This window comes from Sceloporus occidentalis, unplaced genomic scaffold (genome assembly GCF_023333645.1).
Source record: "Sceloporus occidentalis isolate IW3139 unplaced genomic scaffold, rSceOcc1.0.p SCAF_3, whole genome shotgun sequence".
Lineage (NCBI taxonomy): Eukaryota > Metazoa > Chordata > Lepidosauria > Squamata > Phrynosomatidae > Sceloporus > Sceloporus occidentalis.
In genome coordinates, this window is record NW_028316983.1 from 70,557,318 (window position 1) to 70,579,370 (window position 22,053).

General features: G+C 39.9%; 1 protein-coding gene across 1 annotated transcript in view; it reads left to right on the plus strand.

Moving 5' to 3' along the window:
- Window positions 1-1,095: 1,095 nt before the first annotated feature.
- Window positions 1,096-22,053, plus strand: part of KDM4A (lysine demethylase 4A) — a 35,603-nt gene continuing 14,645 nt past the window's right edge. The window contains exons 1-13 of the mRNA XM_089514961.1: window positions 1,096-1,200; window positions 3,364-3,551; window positions 5,444-5,619; window positions 6,960-7,074; window positions 7,808-8,001; window positions 8,532-8,581; window positions 10,374-10,477; window positions 11,886-12,023; window positions 13,026-13,273; window positions 14,379-14,569; window positions 15,332-15,693; window positions 16,415-16,535; window positions 18,415-18,593. Coding sequence (XP_089371087.1) covers window positions 3,414-3,551; window positions 5,444-5,619; window positions 6,960-7,074; window positions 7,808-8,001; window positions 8,532-8,581; window positions 10,374-10,477; window positions 11,886-12,023; window positions 13,026-13,273; window positions 14,379-14,569; window positions 15,332-15,693; window positions 16,415-16,535; window positions 18,415-18,593 — 2,016 coding nt within the window. The 5' untranslated portion in view covers window positions 1,096-1,200; window positions 3,364-3,413. The remainder of the gene's footprint in view (window positions 1,201-3,363; window positions 3,552-5,443; window positions 5,620-6,959; window positions 7,075-7,807; window positions 8,002-8,531; window positions 8,582-10,373; window positions 10,478-11,885; window positions 12,024-13,025; window positions 13,274-14,378; window positions 14,570-15,331; window positions 15,694-16,414; window positions 16,536-18,414; window positions 18,594-22,053) is intronic.

The following is a 22,053-nucleotide window of genomic DNA, read 5'->3' on the forward strand; positions in this document are numbered from 1 at the left end:
TGTAAATAAATATGTAAAAGAGAAATGTGTTGAAATATGTTCTATACAAAAACCAATAAATATTACCTTTTAAAAATGATATATACATATATATATTTGTGTTTTGTGTTATGCAATATATATGTTATATATATATATATATATATATAATAAAATATATAATTTTTACATATAATTTATATATAATGTATGTAACATTCTATATATATATATATAATAAAATATATAATTACCTAAAATATTACATATTGCATAATGTATAACTATAATTATTATAGTATATATATTATGTTTTACACATATAATATATATAATATAATGCATATAACTTTTAATTGTATAAATATAATAATTATTAATAAAATTAATAAAATCAATAGATTAATTAAAGAGAGCCATTAGGGCTGAAGGGCGGGATATAAATACCTAAATAAATAAATAAATGTTAAATTACTTGTTGGATTGATTTGAATTAATTTATTGCATCCCATGGTGAGATAAATAAATAAATAAATAAATAAATAAATAAAACCCTCCCTTCTTTTTATTAGCTTTTCTTTTCTTCCTGGAGCGTCCTACATTCTGCTGACCCTGCTCCTCCTCCGCATTTCAGGGCCCTGCATTCCTGGCTCAATCTTCCCAAACACAAGACGTGAGGTACAAAGCATTCACTTCATTCCCCCTCAGAGCGAGCGAGAGAGCGAGGCGCTTGTAATGTTTTGGCTCCCCGGCCCCGCCCAGCGCGTGAAATCTGCTTAGCAACTAGCCTTCCTCCTCCGATGATTGGCTAGCTTGATCAGATCAGAACTAATTGGCTCGCAAGCGTAATTATAGGGGAAGCCGTTGCGTGGATTGAGAGAGGAGCTACAGCGACCTCTTTATTTAACGATTCCCGCGGAAGGATCCGCGCGACAGTTTCACTCATACACGCTCCCCTCCCGACGCTGTGTATGCCATCCGTAACCGCGTCCCCGGAACTACTTTCGTCGCGGGGAGGGGGGGCTCAGCCCTTCCGCCGTCGCAACGGTGACGACACGAGCGGCGCGTAAATGATTGACAGCGTGCGCAGCCTATGGCGGGGCGGAATCGGAACCAGCGTGCGCGGCGATTGGTTCTTGTCGAGAGAGGGGAGGCGGGGCAGAGGGTCGGCGTTGGGCCCCAAGCGAGGGCTTAGTCTCGGGCCCTGTCAGAAGCGCTTCGGTGAGTAAAAGGGGAAGGGATTTCGGGGCCTTTGCTCAGGGATGGGGCCTTGGTCTGTTTTTAACTGAGGCGTCGCGGTAACTGTCGGAAGTGGGGCCTCTCCGTTCGGCCTGAGGGGCGAGAGGCGTCGAAGGCGCCTGGGTTCCCCGCTGGGCGTGAGGGGAAGCGAGGCGGCTATGGGGGCCCGTAATGACGGTGGCCTCGGAGGGACATAAGACTATAAGAGAATGCTGAAATGGTAAACTTATAAAATCACGCTGTAAGTAGGCTAAAATGTTAAAGAAAGCTATGAATTCAATTATCATTTAGGTGTTTTTTATAACCGAAGGAAATGTCGGAGTCCAGGAAAGATCTATGTTTATATGATAATAATTATAATGACAATATTTATTTATATCCCGCCTCTGTGTGGTTGTGTGTTATGTGTAAGTATTGTTTTCAGTGGTGATGGGTTTATGTAACGTATTGTTAAATAAGCTGGGCTTTTTTTGTTAATGTGCTTTGTTTTTAATGTATTGAAATTAACAAAGATATACATAAATAGATTGGGTTTCCATGGCTGGACCCCAGTTCTGACTTGGTTTGTTTTGGCCATTGCCTCCCTCTGAGGCTGAGAGAGCGTGACTTGCCTGAAGTGGGTTTTCATGTCCGAGCGAGGATTTGAACCCAGGCCTCCCAAGTTAGAGTCCAGTGCCTAAACGGGTGATGGGTTCTAATCTGTCCGCCTGCTACAGAGACATAGGCCTGTTACAGACAGCCATAATAAAGCTGCTTCGAGTCACAGTGGAGGTATGGTGTTTCAATGATGCATGTGTCCTAAGAGTCCAGAAGTCGCACCAAAGCCATGTTCCAGACTGGAGCGTGGCTTTGGTGTGGCTTCTGGACTCTTAGGACGCATGCGTCATTGAAACACCATACCTCCACTGTGACTCGAAGCAGCTTTATTTTGGCTGTCTGTAACAGGCCATAGATAGCCCTGTTAGTCTGGAATACATTAGGAGGAGAAGGGATCTTGGAGCACCTTTGAGACCAAAGAGGTTGTAGCAGCAGCGTAAGTAGACCAAGGTCCAAAACACACTGCAGAAATAATCCAGTTTGGGACCGCTTTCACTGCTCTGGCTCAATGCTGGGGAATTCTAGGAACTATAGTTTTGTGAGACAGTCAGCCTTCTTTGTCTCAGGGAGCAGTGGTGCAGCAATAAACTACAGTTCCCAGGATTCCCTAGCACTCAGCCAGGGCAGTTGAAGCAGTCCCAAACTGGATTATTTATTTCTGCAGCGTGTTTTGGACCCAAGTCTACCATAAAGGTCTCAAAACTGCTGCAAGGTCCCTTTGCACACTAAGGTCAACTACAGGAAGCCAGAGGCCTTTCTGCCTCCAAAGGGAGAGACTGGCAAGTTTCTGCTTTAGAGGATTGGGAATGCAGCCCCCCTCCTCCCCCAGGGCCAGGCAGATCTTTTTCATATGTAGAAATGGAAGCAGAGTGTGTGAAAAGCGCCTATGGCCCCAGGGATCTTTATCTTTCTTCCCCTTTGTTAATGACCTTCTACTGGGTGTAATCCCCTCAGTGCTTCTCCATGGCATTCACTTTGTTACCTATTTGTAATGCTGCTTCCATGCCTTAAATACCTTAAAAGACACCAGATCCCCTTTGATCTTGGAAGCTAAGCAGTGCCAGCTCTGGTTAATACTTGAATGGGAGACTGCTAATGAATACCAGGTGGTGTGGGGCATATTTCAGAAGAAAGGACTGAGAAAACCACCTCTGAACATTCCTCCCCTCCTAAGAAAACCCTATGAAATTCATGGGGTTGTCGTAAGTCGATAGGCAACCTGAAGGCTTCCATTAATTAAGAGAGGGGTGATATGGTATTTATCAAATACCAGATAATTGGTTTTGCTTCAGTATGGCATTTTGCAATATGGCAGCTAATGTTCTGCAGGGTCAAGCCTGAGCTGGATGCTCAGCAGTGAGAAGGAGCTCAGTAAAATAGGCGACGATTGAGGCATGTTGTTTTTTCATTCTAAAGCCACTCATGTTTAATGAACAAAACATATCACCTTGAATGATGTTCATAATTTTTTTATCAAGTTTCCATTATTCTGCATAGCTCTTATAGTATAACCTACTTGTGTTGTTTGTGGTGCTGTTTGCATTAGAGAACTATTTCTACTGGATTGTATGTGACAAAGGGAACAGTAAACAACCATCATGGCCTCTGAATTAGAAAACCTAAATCCTAGTGCAAGAATAATGACGTTCCATCCCACTGTGGAAGAATTCAAAAACTTCAGCCGTTACATTGCATATATAGAGTCTCAAGGAGCCCATAGAGCTGGATTGGCAAAGGTAAGAAAGCTTACAGTTTTTTCTCCTAATACCCATAAGAATTACAATTCAAGAAAACACAGTGCACCTCAGTGTGAAATAGCTTAGAAACTGGAGCTCATATATAGTTGTGTTCAATTGATGATAAGAAGATAACATTTATTTTTCATAACAAATAGAGCGTACACTGGAGCCTCCACATTCGCTGGGGTTAGGGGCACAGGACCCCCGTGAAAGTGGAAAAACCGCTAATTTAAAAAAAAACCACTGGTTTTTAACCCAAGAACACCTCTCTAGGAATCTCTGGATCCTCCAACGCAACTCTGTGGTTAACATCCACCAGAAGTTAACCATAGAATTGTACCAGAGGACCTACAAATAGCTACAAAAATGTTTTCTCTAGGAATCTCTGGATCCCCTAGGACTCTGCCAGCAATCAACTTCTGGCAGAGTCATGCTGGAGAACCAAGAGATTCTAGGAAGAACATGACTGTACTATTCTTTAATGACAAAAGACCTGGAATTCTAGATTTTCACTAGTCTTAGAGAACATGTCAAAGGTAAGAATGGAAATAGAGATCCCTGTGTCCATACTGACCCCAACATCTCTGTTCACACATTTCCGAAGTTTGCTGTATGGAGTGGCAAACTCTGAACAGAGATTCTACTCATGAATATGTGCATTCACGCCTCTCTGGCAGGTTGTGAGATTAAGAGGCTGGGGTATGTGTCTTTAGTAACGGGCACAAGCATGTATAACTCCTATCTTCATCACTTCTTCTACCCTCTTTTGTGTGCAGTGCTATTGTTAGAAATAAAAGAGGGCTGCATATTCTTCTAACACCGTTGTCTTAACCGTGTCAGTAGTTTAGCTACAGTCTGAACACTTTTCCTGGAAAGACATACATTGAAAATGTGATCAAGTGTCTGGAATTTTATGTACTAGCTTTGGGGTGTGTATGTGCTTATCTGGCTCCCAGAATGAGCTCTGACATTTCAGTCTCAGTATATGATAAAGGACTGATTCTGTGGTTTAGCTGATAGAACTGAGTTGGTATGCACCAATTCTCATAACCTGTAACCAGCAAGAGAACTCTGGGGCATTCAGTTATGAATTCATATCTTTAGATACTGTAGATTATTATGAATTGCATGCTTATCTGCAAAATTTACACACCAGGAACTGGCCTGTAGTAGCCCCCCCCCCCCCCCCCCCCCGATCACCAATGATCAGAAAACATTATTGGCAGTTGGGAACAGCACAGGAGCAATTTTGGTATCTGGTTCTCTGAGTGAAAAGACTGAACAAAAACATGGAAGTGTTCCTAAACATGTGCAATCTGCTAATGAATATTGATCTCCCATTTGCTTAATATTCTTATACAACTGTTAACTTGTAGCTGGAAATATTTATTATATTTTACATTGATAGACTAGTCCTATTTGATAGTCAGGATTATTCCTGTTAGTATGTTTGTTTATAGCTGTAGAACCTGCTTATTAGCAATACTGTGTGTCTTGAGCTTGACATTACTGAGAACACATGGTACTTCATTGTTTTTCTATTTTTGTCAGATATGTTTTATTCTACAACCTTGTTGTTAATCACTAATGAGAAGAATTAAATTGGATATTTTCTGGTATAGCAATGTGTCCTTAAATGGATATCTCCTGCTCTCACACTTGTAGTTAAACCATGTAATTTTAATGTGTAGAGCATTGCAATGTATTCCATTATTATAAAATAACCAATAAAATGATTGGCGTTATACCATAAACTATAGCCAATGAACACTGTATTACATCTCGGAATGTCATTGTGAAATGGTGGGGTGGCACAAAGGCTGCTCCCTGTTTCATTTGCTTGTCAGATTCGTTAAGCTTTTGCTGTGTTTGTCATCTGAACTTTCTAGGTTGTCCCTCCTAAGGAATGGAAGCCACGCAGATGGTATGATGATATTGATGATGTGAGCATCCCTGCTCCCATTCAGCAAGTCGTCACTGGCCAGTCAGGCCTCTTCACACAGTATAACATCCAAAAGAAACCTATGACTGTTCGGGAGTTCAGGAGAATAGCAAATAGTGATAAGTAAGAAGATAATTAAATCTTTTGTAATTGAGCATAGTTTATTATTTCTCTTTGTATTGTTAAATTGAGTATTTAAAATCACTTGAGTAAACTGGATATTACCCTCCTAAATGTTTGTTTTAGGTTACCATATAGAATGTAGAGATATTCATGTGGCTCCTGAGAACAGGTCAGAGAAGGTTTAAAGAATAAAAAGATCTATTCTGGGGCACAGTGAATGTTGTACATTATAAAAAGGTCACAGGGTAATTGGAACTGAGGTGAAAATTCCTTTTTGGCCCAACTTCCAATGATTCCAAGAAAGATAAGACTTGGACTTTGCAATGTATAAAAACTGCTGATAATAGAGGATTTTGCCTTTATTCCTTAAACTATATAGATGATTTTAAGCCGCAAATATCATATTTTGTTATTGTGTGCCTTCAGGCCATTTACTCACTTATGGCTAGCCTAAGATGAACCTTTCATGGGGTTTTATTGGCAAAATTTGTTCAGAAGCAGGTTGCCTTTGCTTTCCTCTCAGGCTGAGAGAGTGACTTGGCCAAGGTCACTAGTGGGTTTTCATGGCTGAGGGAGCATTTGAATCCCGGTTTCCAGAATTGTAGTCCGGCAGTTAAATCACTACACAAAGCTGGTTCTCCAGAATATCACATTACTTCCTCTTATTCTAGTACCACGAAGTAAAATATAGATCAAAGCATAGAAAAAGAGTCACCATATTTTTCTGAAAGTTATGGGGCTATACTAAGTAAAATTTATAACACTGCAACATCTCGTGCTCAATTTGGAAATTACTTTCCATTCCATCATGACTGCAAAGAAATTTCTGTGTGTATGGGATGCTATGCTAGAAATACCAGATCTCTGTACACAAAAGGATGGTTTTTCTGCAAGGGGTTCCATGTTTCTCTGCAAGAAACTATTACTGATCCATTTTCTGTGGCTACTCTCATTATCCCTGCAGATCTCTCCAGATAGAGTTTTGCTTTATGAAATTACAGCTGGTATAACTCAGACAAAATAACCCAGTCATGCAACATATTTCTGGATGAAAGCTTTTAATTGCCAAAATAATTTTTGGCATACAGCTTGAATATAATTACATGGTATACACCCATCCTTACAAAAAGCATAATGAAAACAATAATATTTCTCTGATCTTTTCCTCAATACTTAATATTTATACTCAACCATCTTTCGTGGCCCCCTAATAGTTATCCATCCCTGTTTTAAATCTTCTAACTGTATGTGGTCCTTATCTACTTTTTAAAAACTGTCCTCTTTGTGATAATTTAGATGAGAAGAAGTTGTTTGTAAAAAATAACCCTTTTCTACTTTAGGTATTGTACACCTCGGTACACTGACTTTGAGGACCTTGAACGCAAATACTGGAAGAACCTCACATTTAATGCTCCAATTTATGGTGCAGATGTTAATGGCACCCTGTATGACAAGGTAAAACATGGAGGATGCATGAATAGTAGCATTCCTGACTGGTGTGTTGTTCAGTTGATTTTCAGCACTGATTGCAAACACTTTGCTAGATAGATTTTGCCAAGCATCAAATGATGGTATTAAAGTGTTTGTCTTTTGAAATATGCTATTATAAAGGTGTGCTATCACTGTAGGCCATACAGGACTTCTGCCTTCAAAAATATTGATTTTGTATCTCTTTCTCTTTTTCTGTCCACAATCATTAGTAATAGAAATTATTATCTATACTAAAACATCTCTTGGAGTGATATTAGTAAAATACAACTGTTTAAATTGTCGTCAGATGACAACAAGATAGATAACAGAAAAGTGATACATGTTATACTTGGGGTTTTATGTATAGATGAGGAGCACATGTGTTTGGGAATATCATAAATATTTTTTGCAATTAAAAGGTGTATTAATTAAGATACCTTAGTGTTGCTATTTGTAGGTAGGGACAGTATTCAGTAATATTCTGCTTATTGTCATTTAATCGACTATTTCAGCCCAGTCTGGTCTTCAGTTCAATACAAAACAAAGGGCTTTAGTTTGTTTTTAGAAGCCATGGTAAAGTTGGAAATAGAGAAGTTACATGTGTCAATAGCAGCTGTTTCAAATGTTTTGCAGCACAGTGTAGTAAGGGGAATGAGGGATCACAAGTGTTTTTATGTTAACTGTTTCTGCATTTGACTGTTCATCTGACTTTTTTTAGCATATAGATGAGTGGAATATTGGCCATCTGAATACAATTTTAGATGTAGTGGAGAATGAAAGTGGCATTACCATTGAAGGAGTGAATACACCTTATCTCTATTTTGGAATGTGGAAAACTTCCTTTGCCTGGCATACTGAGGATATGGACCTCTATAGCATCAACTACCTGCATTTTGGGGAACCCAAATCATGGTGAGCTATTCTGCCATGGAGATGTATACTACATATAATTATTTCACTTAAGCTTATTTAGGCTGCATCCACACTGCAGAAGTAATCCACATTGACACAACTCTAATTACCATGGCTCAGTGTGGTGGAATTCTGGGAACTAGTTTGTTGTGGCACCACAGTTCTCTGACAGAGAAGGCTAAATGTCTTACAAAACTACATTTCCTAGTATTCCATAGCATTGAACAGTTAAAAGTATCAACCTGGATTATTTCTGCAGTGCAGCTGCAGCCTTAGAAAAAATCAGTGTTTTGATTGTTCTTTCTTTGGTATTTCATGACTTACCTAGTAATACATTCTTGTTAGAGATCACACTTTATGGTTTCTTTAGTTTAACAAAAATAGAAGGAAAACTTAAATAGCTACAATTTTCTTACTGTGGCAATTTACATTATTTTCCCATTGAATGTCCTTCCTGTATTAATTCTGAAATTTTTAGAAGTCCCAAGCAATTTAATGTTGTTGTTGTTTTTTAAAAAATATGACTACAGGTACTCTGTTCCTCCAGAACATGGGAAGCGACTGGAACGTCTTGCTAAAGGTAAGCATCTGACTTTGCCTCAATGGTAGTATACAGTTGACAGTTTCTGAAGAGCAGTGAGAAGCTCATCTTACTATAGCAGTAGTACTCATCCACCATTGTCACAGTGAATATCTCCTTTAAAAACAAAAGGACTTTATGGACAAACTCATCCTTTTTTCTTCTTTTTTAATTAAAATTTTATTAATACACTTTAAACAACAACAAACAGTACACCAAAACAACAATAAATACAGGCAGTAACCCAGATAAGGCCCTGAAAATTATAGACAAAATGTGTATTCAGACATCTTTCCATAAAATTTTAGCTAAAATTGGGGGATGTCTAGAGATTAAATCTTGCTGGATGTATTCAATAAATGGGTGCCAAATCTTATGACAGGTCAATCCAGAGTGTAAGCCTATCGCTCTGCTGTTATATGCCATTTGGCAGTGGCAGATAATAACTCATCCTTTCTAATGCCTTTAAAAAAAGGTTAGCACACCTACAGAAGTAATTGCTCAATTACTGTAATCTTAGAGCTGCAAGGGTGATGTAGTCATTAGAATCCTCCAATATGTCCTTGTATTTATAATTCCTAAACATGTGTGTACCTCTTTCAGCTGAGGTCCTATACAGACAGGCAGAAAGCGCCGGCCTGTGGGCGGAGTTGGCACAGCGTCCTGGCCCTAATTCCATCCTATGGTGCCATGATGCCATGCGTGGGTCCAGAAGGCACACACCATCATAACACATCTCTGGCACTACATTCACATGATGCAGCGCTGAAGGGGCATTATAAAGCCGTGCTGCCGCAGCTGTGGCACCCCTTGGAGGGCGCAAAAAGGAGCCACTTTTTGTGCTCTCCAGAGGCCAGATCAGGGCCACGGCGTGAGGTTGCTGCTGCCCCAAACTGGCCTTGAAAGGGGCGGCTACATGCCGTCCCTTAGGAATAATATGTATAGCCCCTGAGTGACTTTACCACTGTGAGTTAATTTTGTTTTTTCTGGATAAAGCTTGAATTGTTAAACTGGGAAATCAGTCTGAACAGAAAACATATGGAGGAGAGACATTACAACTAGCAGGGCACATAAAGGAGGTCCAGGTTCAAACACAGATCACCAGTTGAAGAATGCTAAGTGGTTCTTAGTTGCTGTATACATGTTTACTCTTCACCTGAAACTAAGAGTGTTGTGCTCCTTGTGTCCACTAACTTTCTTAAAATTTAGGAAAGAGATACCAGTTTTCTTTAATGCATTCTTATCTGGGAAAACTCATTTGAAGATGAGCGTTAATTGGTTTTATTTTATATTCTGTTCATGCAATCGAAACCTATTCAATTAACATGTAGGGAATTGTTTCTAAAGACTTCTAAAAGTAGACATTCAGATTTTATGTTGAAATGTTTCTAAAATTTTATTCAAAAAATTAAAATTTTTGTAGATATTTTGTACATGTCTCTTCATTATTATGTGAAAAAATATGTTAAATTGTTCTGATGGGAAAACTACATTAATCTGACATAACTTGCTTTGTGGAAAATTATAGTATAAAAAGGGCTGTGTACCTCACTGTTTCATATTAGAAACAGTCTCGCTTCATCTTTTCCTGAGAGCTGGCTTTGAGCCATTGAAATGCTATCTTTTTCCTCTCAGAGATATTTTAAGTAAGCTTCAGGGGGATAAGTAAGCTGTCATGTAGTTGTAGGGTTTTTTAAAAACAACAACATGGACAACCATTTTCATTCAGCTGTACAGTATATCTGAATGGAAGCAACAAAACAGTTTTTGAATATTTTTCCTCCTGAAACAGGGTTCTTTCCTGGAAGTGCTCAGAGCTGTGAAGCTTTCCTTCGTCACAAGATGACCTTGATTTCTCCATCAATATTGAAGAAATATGGCATTCCATTTGATAAGGTAAAGAGGGAGCTGGCATTGCTACAGCTGTAGAGCAAATGCAGGAAGCACCACAAAGCCTTGCAAGATATAGAAAGTGGATTTTTGGCAAGTACATTAAAACAACAAACATAGAATTGCCCATATTTTAATCACAGTTCAGTTCTTCAAGTGTACAGTTAAACAGTATTTAATAATAATAGAGAAAGGTATCAGCAGACTGGTTAGGGCACTAAGGTTTGAAGATGCTGTCAAATCTGAAAGGAGAAAAAAACTGGAGAGGTGATCCCTTCAAAGCAACCCATTGAAAACTGGCCATGTTCAGTGCTCATAGATCGCAAGCTGACTGAAAAAAGGGAAATCCAAAAATGGGTGGTGGGTGAATAGAATAGAATGGCTGGAAAACGGAGGATTAAGAAAGACACAGAGAAAAAGTCATTATTGTCTGAACAGATCATGTACTCCTTCACACAACATAGTTCAGTCCCTGGTAATAGTAATAAGAGCTATACTTAGAAGTCAGTGGAGAAATCCAAGGTATCTTCATTGTTGGAAGTGGGCGCTAATATGTTCACATCACCCTCCCCAAAATAGCCAGTGAGTTTTGACTATGCTTATTCTGTGCTACTGCTGACTGAGTTGAGTGTGTGAGGGAGGATGATGGGAGCATGAAATAGAGTCACTGAAACCCTCAACAGAATCACTGACACTTCAGCATGTTGTACTGGTACATTTTAAAACCTTAACATATTTCTGGCTTTTAATTTTTCAGAAAGATACAAATTGTCTTAACATTATAATGTGAATTCTGAGAATCACAGTATGATGTCCTATACTGTGGTAGAGAATGTAATAAATTCATTTGATCTCTGCATAGTTAGAGTAACTTGGCATGTCATAATTAAACATGATTAATTTTCCTGATTCTGAATGCAGTTATCAGTTGAAACAAAAAGGGAATTTTGTAATATTTGAGGATTATTATTGGTCACTTGAGGTTTAAGATCACACATAATTTGTATAAATATTTATTTTAAAATGTATGCACTGTCAAACCAAATATAATTAAGGTGTTCATTGCACTTTTTTTTGAAGTATGTCAGAAAAAGTTCCAGTGAGATTCCTAAAAATTTACAAACAATTGTTGGTAAATTAATTCACCTGTGAAAGCTGATCAGAAATGGGCAGTCTTCATTAGACTGAGATGCTTGTGAATATGCCACTCTCGGTTTTGGAGCTGCATCTGTCAAGTGCCTTTAATTTGATAGGTTATGCAAAGTTCCACTGTCAGGGGATAGATCTTGGCTTGTTGGGATATTTCATAGGTCATTGTTCCACAAAGTTAAAAATAAGTTTTGTTACTTTCAGTACCATATGTTCTAGTGATTATATGAATTATAGAAATCAATAGTCTTTCTCTCTTTTTCAGGTGACCCAAGAAGCCGGAGAATTTATGATAACATTTCCTTATGGATATCATGCTGGTTTTAATCATGGATTCAACTGTGCTGAATCTACTAACTTTGCCACACTCCGGTGGATTGAGTATGGAAAGCAATCTGTTCTAGTGGGTATCAACTGCTACCTTCCTTTGTATTTAGAAATCAGAATTATTGTTCTGTGTTTAGCAGATAGATGCTCTGTGTGAATGGAAATATAGAAACCACTGTGTTTCTGTAACAAAATTTGACTGAAACTTCACAGACCACAAAGATGAATTTGCCATTTTAGTTCCTTCAGTATGAGACAATCCTTAAACATATGCAGTGAGGTTTGGTACAAATAAAGTCTACTTTCAGACATTTCTTTGAGATTGAAGGGAGGATACAGTGTAAGAACTGTGGAGCTTTGTGAATTACTGTTGATCATTGTCTTCACCTTGAAGACTTAAGTGAAAGAGGTTCAAACTTTTATGTAGGAACTAAGGTCTCACTATTGCCTGTTTACATCATCCTTTACATGCTCACACGTTTTGCTTTATCTACCAAGTACAAAGATTATGAAACAAATATAATGAGGCTGTTGATTTTTCTGCAGTACATCTCCAGTTCTTTCGCTTTTAAAGTGATACTTAATTATTGGTCTCCTGCTCCTTGAGATTCCCAATGTACTTCCTTGCACAATTCTAATCAGGCCCATGCCTGCTTAGCTTCAGTAATGGGTGAAGCCTCAAATAATTGCTGGCCATTCACTGGTTCCCCATTTTAGCACTAATCATCTTTAAAATTTAGATATGAGATGCAGCAGATCAGTTGGCTTCAGACTGCAAGTCAACAAAAAGTCTGGAACTGGTCATCTGAGGGATGTAATGAATTCAGTATGTACACTTCCACCCAGCCTTTTCCGAATACACTTGTATTTCCTAATAGAGACACCTTATTACCCTCTTTCTTCTTAAAAATAGTTTACTTCTTGGTTTGAAATACTTGTATCTGAAACAAGTTTTGTAGGGGCATGGTGTGAAATTCTTAGAAGGTTGCAAGAACAGAAATGCAGGACAGCAGTGTGAATTAGTGTTGGATCAAAATTAAAGAATACGTTGTCTCATCTGTTTTATTGTTCTGTACAGTGTTCATGCCGAAAGGACATGGTCAAAATTTCCATGGATGTCTTTGTGAGGAAATACCAGCCAGATCGCTACAAACTCTGGAAAGCAGGGAAAGATGTGACAGTCATTGATCATACACTACCGACTCCAGAAGCAGCTGAGTTCTTCAAGGGAGAGCTCCTCCAGAAAGTTAAAAATGGGAAGCAGTGCCCTGACGAAGCTGAACTAGAGGATGAATGCAGTACAGATGGAGATACAGAGAAGAGGAGGTGTGGTTGAAACAGTGATCTGATCAATACAGGAATTGGACGCATCCCTTTTCATTAATTCATTCTACACAACTCTTCCTGCAGACTGTTACAAACTGCAAGATTTGAGAGTCACGATATTGCCCAACTGTTTCCTCCTGAACTGTTGGAGGTGGTCTCAGAGGTGATGTTAATCTCCCTGGAACATACTGTGTTGGGGGATTTTAACATCTGAGGCACCCCCATTGGGCCAGCTCAGGATTTTGTGGCTTCTAGGCAACCAAGAGCCTGTCAATTATCAATTAATCTCTGGACCTACCCATGTAGCAGGCCACATTGTTGATCTAGTTTTTGCTGGTAAGGGTGATGGTGATCTGGTGGTAGTGGGGTTGAAAGAACCCCATCGGCATGGACATTTCACTACCTGATAGGGTTTAGATTTGCTGGGAGTTCTCTGCATGGATGGTGTCCATTAAAATGGTCCACCCTCAGAAATGAATGGATCCAGAAGGATTCTTGATTATTCTGTTGATGCCCTGGTTGATCAGTGGAATATGGAGATGACACAAACAACTGGTACAGTTGTTCCTAAGCATCCAAGTCATCCCACTTGGACATGGTGATCAGCAAGTATTGTTCAAAGTTTTCCACTTCCTGCTCGTTGAACGAAGGAATTGTAAACATGAGGAGACAGGCAAATTATTTAATTAGATTGCTATGCAAAAATATTTATATTGTAGTAGTGAGAGAGCACTTGAAAAAAAATGTGAGTAGCTTTAGATGGAACTGTAAATGATAGCGTCTTACCTGATACACATTTATATTCAATATGGCTATTCCATCTTTACATAATAGACAAAACTTGTAGTTAATAGGAGAAAACTTGTACTTAATAGAGATTATTTACAGCTGTAGAAGAAATGTTGAGATGCTGAAAACACTATTTCAAGCATTCATACAAGCAAAAGCTCATTATCTTATGAAAGTGGGATGAGCTGTCTTCCCCCTCCGAGCATATTATATTCTTTGGAGCTATTAAAAGAAGTTTATAAAGCAGTGAGTCTTTAAGGCTGGTGACTTGTCATGTTGGCTTGAAGTGTTAACTTGTAAAGCTTGTTTCTTGCAGTATGCCCAAGCACCGAATTGGAACCAAACGACATCGGGTCTGCTTGGAGGTTCCTCACGAGGTGAGCCAAAGTGAAGCCTTTCCCAAGGAGGAGCTGGGTCCAGTGCAGTTTGAAATGGATGTGGCAGAACCCCCACTTGGACCTGCTAGAGAGCCTGTACAACAAGGGGACCAAGGGATTGCACCCCCAGGTAATTTCCTCTGCAGAGTCCTGCTCTGTTTTGCTCTTTAACCTTTGAGCATGTCACTGAAATTTTATTCACATTGTTATTCATTTGCCTCAATCCACAGTAGAGTGAAAAGGAATAAGAATCAGCATTATGTACAGGAATTCAACTAGTAAACTTGCTTAGTACTTACATTGTAGCACAAGAGGTTAAGGAAACCATGGCAGTTGCAAAGAAGCCATGTGATTTCTTTGCAGTAATGTTCATCTTAACTGTTCAGCTCCATCATTTGACAGTAGGAGTCTAGCAGGGTCCTGTTAGTAAAAGATTTTAGGAAAAAGAATACAGTGAGTACTAGTTAATCTCCCAAAGATCAGGAGGTAGTCACACCAGAATTGTGAAGGAACTGATGTGGAAAGTGTATTAAAAGATTAGAAACAGCTTGGGAATGTCGTTTGGGACATACTAGAACATAAGAGTTTTTTTTGGGGGGGAATGGAACCAAACTTCTGTAAAAAACAAAATTATCCAACTAAGGTAGATAGCTAAAAGTTGTAAGATTTGCATATATGCTATGAAGGAGGTAGGGAAGACCAAGCAAAAATGTTTCATCAGGGGTTGAAGTTAGGAAGAAACAGTGAGTGTTGGAATAGTGCTTAGGTGGCTGATCATATCTCTAGAATCATGGTGGGAATCCACCTAATTTCCAGCTGTAACAAGCAAACAGACTTTGCTAATGAATGCTGTGTCAATTGCTAATAAATAGCTTTATTGTTTCTGATCCAGAATATGGAGATTCCTCAGAAGTAAAATTTGAAGAATTGAAAAATGTCAAACTAGATGATGATGAGGAAGAGCCTGAAGCAGCTGTTCTGGATCTTTCCATTTCACATTCTGTGACTTCAGCCTTGGCCCAGTCTGCCCTAAGACAGCAGAACTCTGTTTCCAGCCTTCAGTCTGGTTCTCCATTGTGTTCTGGTTCATCAGACTCAGAACCCTCTGACCTCCGCACACAGGATCTGGATCAAACGGAGGTGATCACAGTGCACGGTTATGCCAAAGAAGAAGTCGATGGCATGAACAGCGAGCGGCCATCGGGGAAGAAAGCTAGTGTTACAGCCAATATGAATGAACAGGAGCTTGCAAAAGTAATGGAGGCTTATCATGGGGGCAAGGGGTTGCATGCAACAGTTGTTGTGCTATTCATATATTGCAGGCTGATCTTAATGGCGTGGGTGGGTGGATGACCTGTCAGATAATTATCTACATCTTGAGATAAATCCTCTAAAACAGATGGATGTATCCCAGATGTTGTTGGACTGTAACTATACTTATTCCTCACTACTGCTGTCAAGAGCTAAAGTTCAGCAGTATCTGATGGATGTCCAGTGCCCATCCTTGCTCTGTAGTGTGAGATGCAGTCAGCCTGATCCTCAAAGCATGTTGCTAGTGCAAACACCATGAATTAGACATTAAACTGGTAGTTTCAGGAGATGTTAGGAATCCTTTTTCAGCCTTGATGATAAATAACTCTAATGCTTAATGCTCAGTAATGAAATCTGGAAATTTGGTACAGTGGGCTCTTGGTATCCTCTGAGGTTTAGTTCTAGGGCTCAACTCCCATTATTAGTAAAATGGTGTTCCTTATATAAAATGGCAAAATCAAGGTTTGCTTTTGGGATTTTTTTTTTAATTCAAGCCATAAATGGTTGATTCCATGGATATGGAGGGGTGACGTTAGAGCAATAACACACAACGTGTAGATTTTAGCTCTTCTCTTCCTTCTTGCTAGTTTCACTTTTAATTTGTTCTTTACTGGATCTGTTATTAGTAATGTTATGGCTGCTGACCTGTTTCTGTCCTACTTAGATGGCGAAGGAGTACATAAGATCAGTAAAGGATCGTAAGAAGTCAAAAGGACGTCGGCAGCCCTTGAGCAAACTCCCACGGCACCATCCACTACTGGTTAAAGATGGCCTCAGTGATGATGGTAAGGTTTTTTTGTCCTTTCATACTGGAAGGACTGTCATGCCTAATCATATGCAAATATTGCTTAAATTATTCTGGCCCTCATTAGTGTAGTCCCTTGAGATTTTCTCTCCTTTCATATTAAAAGTACTAAAAGCCACATCCATACACAACTATACCTCCATTAATGAAGTAGATGTGTTCCTGGGCATTACTTCTGTAAGGAATAACATGGCACCAAAGCCAAGAATAACATTGGATAGGGATATGTTCCTATGTGACAAAAAGAGCAGGTTAGCATGCTTTAGCATACTTTATATAAAGAAATAACAATATGCTCATGTGAAATGAAGCAAACATGTTAAAAAAAAGCTTGCATGATTGTTTTTCCTTAAAAAACCATTGTGAATGTTCGAGAGACCACTTTTTTAACATGTTGAGAATAACTGGTAAGACAGGCTTACCTATTTTGCCCTTTTCTTTCTGTTCTGTTGTTCACACTTGGTCAGTAAGGAGTTCTGGAGGTAACACCTCTTTAGCTTGTCTGTCATAGGCAGGCACATGTTGCTATAGTGAAATTTGTTAGGGTAAGGTCCCATTTTTCCCAGCACAGGATTTGTTTATTGCATCATTCACAGAGCTGCTGTAGTCTGATACTGAAAGTCTGTGTTTCTCCAGCCCTCCTTCACTTTCCTCCCAAAGTGAATGCTCCTTAAAAAAGTTCAGCTAGATAGAGGATGAAGAGGAAAAGTGAGGTTGGGTGGGTATAAAAAGCCTTTGTAAAAAGGGGTTTCACTCTTGGAAACTTTGGCGCTGTATAGACGGGCCCTATTGGGCGCCTTCGTTACGCGTGAGGGGCAGCGCTTCCTGACGCTCCTTGCCCCTCGCACATAATGAGGGCGTAAAAATGGCGGCGCCCTATACACATGGCTGCCGCCATTTTGACTTGACGGATGCCTAGCGTCTGCACGTCTTGGCACCATTATGATGCTGCAAGTGCAGGCTAGCTCCAACTGTCTGCCTGGAAGAAGAAAAGGCCTCCCTCCAGTCCATCTGCCTTGGTCCAGACCTCAAAGGGAGAGAAGAACTGCTGGACCTGATCCCTTCCCCCCCCCCTCACCATTCCCTTCTCCTTTTGTGTCGTGTCTTTTAGATTGTAAGGCTGAGGGTAGGGAACCATCTATTATCCCCTCTGTTGTAAACTGCTCGGATTCCCAGTGATTAGGCAGTATATAAATAAATCCTATTATTATTATTATAATGGTGCCGCAGAAAGAAGTCGATTTTTGCAGCTTCTTTTTGTTGCGCGAGGGAGCCACACGGTTTGTCCGCTGCTGCTCCCTCGCGCAACAAACGAGGGCGGCGGGAGACTTCCCTTTTGGGCCGTCTGTATCCTGCCTTTGTTAACTGAGGCATGCCTGTACACTCCATTAAGAAATATGTTATGTTGTTTCACCTTTATCTAGAGCCTTTCATTTTTCAGCTCTTGGAAAGATGCAGCCCTTTGCTAGCTGGACTTAATTTGGGGTTGAAATTTCAAGCTATTAGATTTGGAAGTAATAGAAGACTTTGGTCCCTGTGGTGAAGAAAAGAGAGGGCTGTGTATTACTTTCGCATTCCTGGCTCAGTAATTAAAAGCTGCTATATTAGGGCTTCCACAATGTATGTGAGATCCATGTCTATAATTGTTACTAGTAAAATAGATTCCCAGCTACTGTACCTGAGTACATATTGAAGCTGGGGGGGGGGGGGGGGAATTACCAGTTAGTGGTAGTTGTGAAGCAGCTCAAACTAGTACTGTACATAATTCCAGTAGCCCTAGACCTGTTCTCTTCATTGGCTTGGGAGGAAGTCAAAAGCTTGTACATTTTGACTTAGCTTTTGTTTGTTCATTACTGCAGAAATGTCAGAGCAACTGACACCTGAAGAAGAAACTGAGGAGACAGAGGCATGGGCAAAGCCCCTCAGCCAGTTGTGGCAAAATCGCCCTCCAAACTTTGAAGCAGAAAAGGAGTATAACTCAGCCATGGCTCAGCAGGCTCCCTACTGTGCAGTCTGTATGCTGTTTCAAACCTACCAGGTGAGCAATTTAATCCTCTTTACAGGCCTTCGTACCACAGGAGCACTGAGGGATGTGGTCCACATTAACTGAGCATTGCAAGCGAAGTGTATCATTATTACCTCAACTGTATATTACTTAACAGCTGGTCATTGTTAATAGCTGTATAGACTAACAGCCAAGGTATTTCTGTTGTTAATAGTAGAGTTAAAACATCTTTAGACTTGCAGTGCTGTGTTTGTAAATGGCTTCCAGCTGCATTTCTCTGACTTAGATTTTAAAGGTCTTGAACCCCAAATTTTGGAATTTTATTGTGTAAGTGAAGCTGTTAATTGCCTGAGCAATCAGCATTCATGGGGTTTTCCCTCATGCAGCTGATCAAAGCAGGATTCAATTTTTTTTCTGTTGAAAGTGTTAACTCCACTCTCTCTCAGATCAATTTTCAAAATCCTGCCTTGCCAGCAGGTCAAGATTTTTGTCACTCTCTATCCCAGACCTTTCTACCTTTCAAATCTCTACAAACACAGATATTAAAGTTTAAAAATGGCATCACTCTCTAATCATAAAATTATAGAGTTAGAAGAGACCAAAAAGACCATCCAGTCCAACATGCAGGAACTCACAATCAAAATGATGCTTTAAAGGGAACAAAATAACGGATTTAGATCCTGAACATGTGTTTGCCCTCAGGAAAAAAGATGAGCCAAACAGATAAAGAGGCTCCTCTAAATCCAGTCTTTTGACTGCATTATATCAAGTCTCAGACTAAGAATTAGATAAAAATAACACTGATCAGCGGGCTGTTTCCCAGCAAGTCTCTGATCAGGAGTCAGAATGAGCACTGAAAAAGATATATATATTCCCCATTCTATTTCTGTTTCTTCCTCTTTCCTATATTTTTCTTAAAAAGCCCTGAGCTTTTCGTACCCATGTTAGTCTTCTCCTTACTAGTGTAACCTTATTTTTTCTCCCCCTCCCTTCCCAAAGCCCTTGGGATAGGAAAAGTCAAAGCTAAAGCCTCTAAACCATGCTCAACTACTTGGAGCTTTCCTGCTCCAATGCACATCCAGGTGGTTAGAGACATGTATGCACTCTTAACTGTCTCCTCTGGATTCAATTTTTTTTTTCTGTTGAAAGCTGCTTATTCCAGTGAGGCTGTTAATTCAGGACCCATTGAACTGGATCTTCCTTGTGCTTCTGGCCTTGCAATGGCTTAGATGCTGGAGTCTTCATTCAATGAACAACAATTAGAAAAGGAAAATATAGTATTGGAATGGGCTTCTGTTGATGAGATTTATGAAGGGGCTATTGAGGAAGAGACAGAAGCTGACCCTCACAGGACTGCCTCTCCTTTTCCTTCACAAATTCTTACTAACATGTCCACAACCCTGACAGCCACCGCAGCACCCTTAAGCCCAAGAGAACACGCTCATAGCCACTTGTGGCAGCCATTGTGAAGCCTGTGTTTCAAACATCAGCTATTTTATCAGGGCAGTTCTGGCCACATTGCACTACCTATATGTTTTCCAGTGCCTATGCTTTTATTTGATCAAAATACATGGCTTCAGCAGATTTTTTCCATTGTGGCCAAGGAACTAAAAGGAATGAACCAAGTTTCTCATACTAGTCATGGGTGCACTAAGAGACTCAGATAAGCTCCAGCCCCCACTTTTACCACGTAAGCAATTAACAAGCAGACAGCCTGATCAACCTGCAATGCCAGTACACTCTTCTTTCCGAAAACTCATCAGATGATGACTCAGTGTCCCTATGGGGGCAGCTTCTCAATCTGTTTGGGCCCAAATGTTGTTCCATGCTACTTCTGTGAGAGACACATCTGATTCAGGAGGTGAGGAATGGTCAGACAATAATGAACAAAATGAACCAGCAAGAGGAAGATATTTGAATTTAGATAATTTGTTTTTCTGTTACCTAAAGCAATCAGAGCCTTTGGATTACAAGATGCTGGAAAGGTTTCTTAATCCAATTCCAGTTCTCTGTCTACTGGTAACACTGCAAGGAGCAATGCTACATTTCCTGAACTGAAAACCTCTACTCATGTTGCTCTTTTTCCTACTCACTTTAAAGAACTCATTAAATCTGAGTGGGATTCCCCTAAGGAGAGTAGGAAGTGTGTAAATATTGCCTCAACATTATTTACCCTAAACCCTGAGGCAGTGGAAATTCTAGAAACCTCTCTTATTGATAGTCCTCTTTCTCCCCTTCTCATGGGTGTTTTTGCACCAAAGCAAGAACATTCTACTCTTAAAAACCCAAATAAAAAGAGGGCAGATGCTGCTCTTAAGCACAAAGCATCAGCTCTCTCGCTCTCTCTGAGCCTCTTCAATTGCTTCCTGATACTCTGGGTTCAGGATATTTTCACCAATCAAGAACTAGATGCAAAATCGCTACATAAATCACTTCAAAATATCTATAAATCCTTAGTAGATGCCACTATACAGGCTCATCGCTATTCTCAGTTCATGCCATCTCTGTAGTCCACAGTGGCGAGAAGATCAATCCGACTCAGACTCTGGAATGCATATATAATCCAGAGCAAATGTAGCATCAGTCCCCTTTATTGGAAATATACTTCATTGGAAATACACTTTTCAGTGAAGATGCTCTTCAAGGCATCCATATAGAAACCAAGGACAAAAAAAGGGCCGAAAGAAGGAGGTGAAATGTTGTTTTAAGCAACCTGCCCAGTGCTTTCATCCCTTTTCTCACCCAGAGACTTTAGAACTTGTAAGATCATTTGGTCAATACCACAGTTTTTACTCTGACCACAAGAAGAATCCAACTGACTGGGAGTCCTCTATTTCAGACCTGTGGGTGTTGTGGACCATAAACAAAGATTATTCCATAGAGCAGCAACCAGTGCTCCATGGAGCCCTTAGGGCTCCGTGTGCCCTTCCCAGGTGCTCCACAGCCACTCCAGGAAAATGAAAGAAATAAAAATTGAATGAAATTAAAGAATAAGAAACAAAAAGTAACATTACTCGTAAACACCATTAACTTATAAAACATTAGAGTAGGTCTCTTAGGTGATCCACCATAGAAACTGACTCTACAAAGGGCTCCGTGAGCCAAAAGTGTTGGGAACCCCTGCCAAAGAGTTTCGCCAAACTCCAAGTCACTGCTTGTTAGAATCTCCAACTTCAGAGTGTCACACAAAGGACCTAGCCCTCAATGGGCCATACCCCATCTCTTGGAAATACAAGCTGTGGAGCCAGTTCCTCCTGAAAGTTGGTTTACAGGAGTCTATCCCATCATCTTTATTGTATTCCATCTGTCTGCTTCTAGACCTCAAATGCATAAACAAAATTGTAGCATACAGGAAGTTCATGATGGAAGGTCTCCAGACCATTAGGAACATCTCTTCTAGGGGCTTTTCTCTTCTCTGTTGATCTTTCAGAAGCTTATTTCCATGTCCTCGTCCATGTTTCCTCAGAAAAGCACCTTTATTTCTCTTACCACA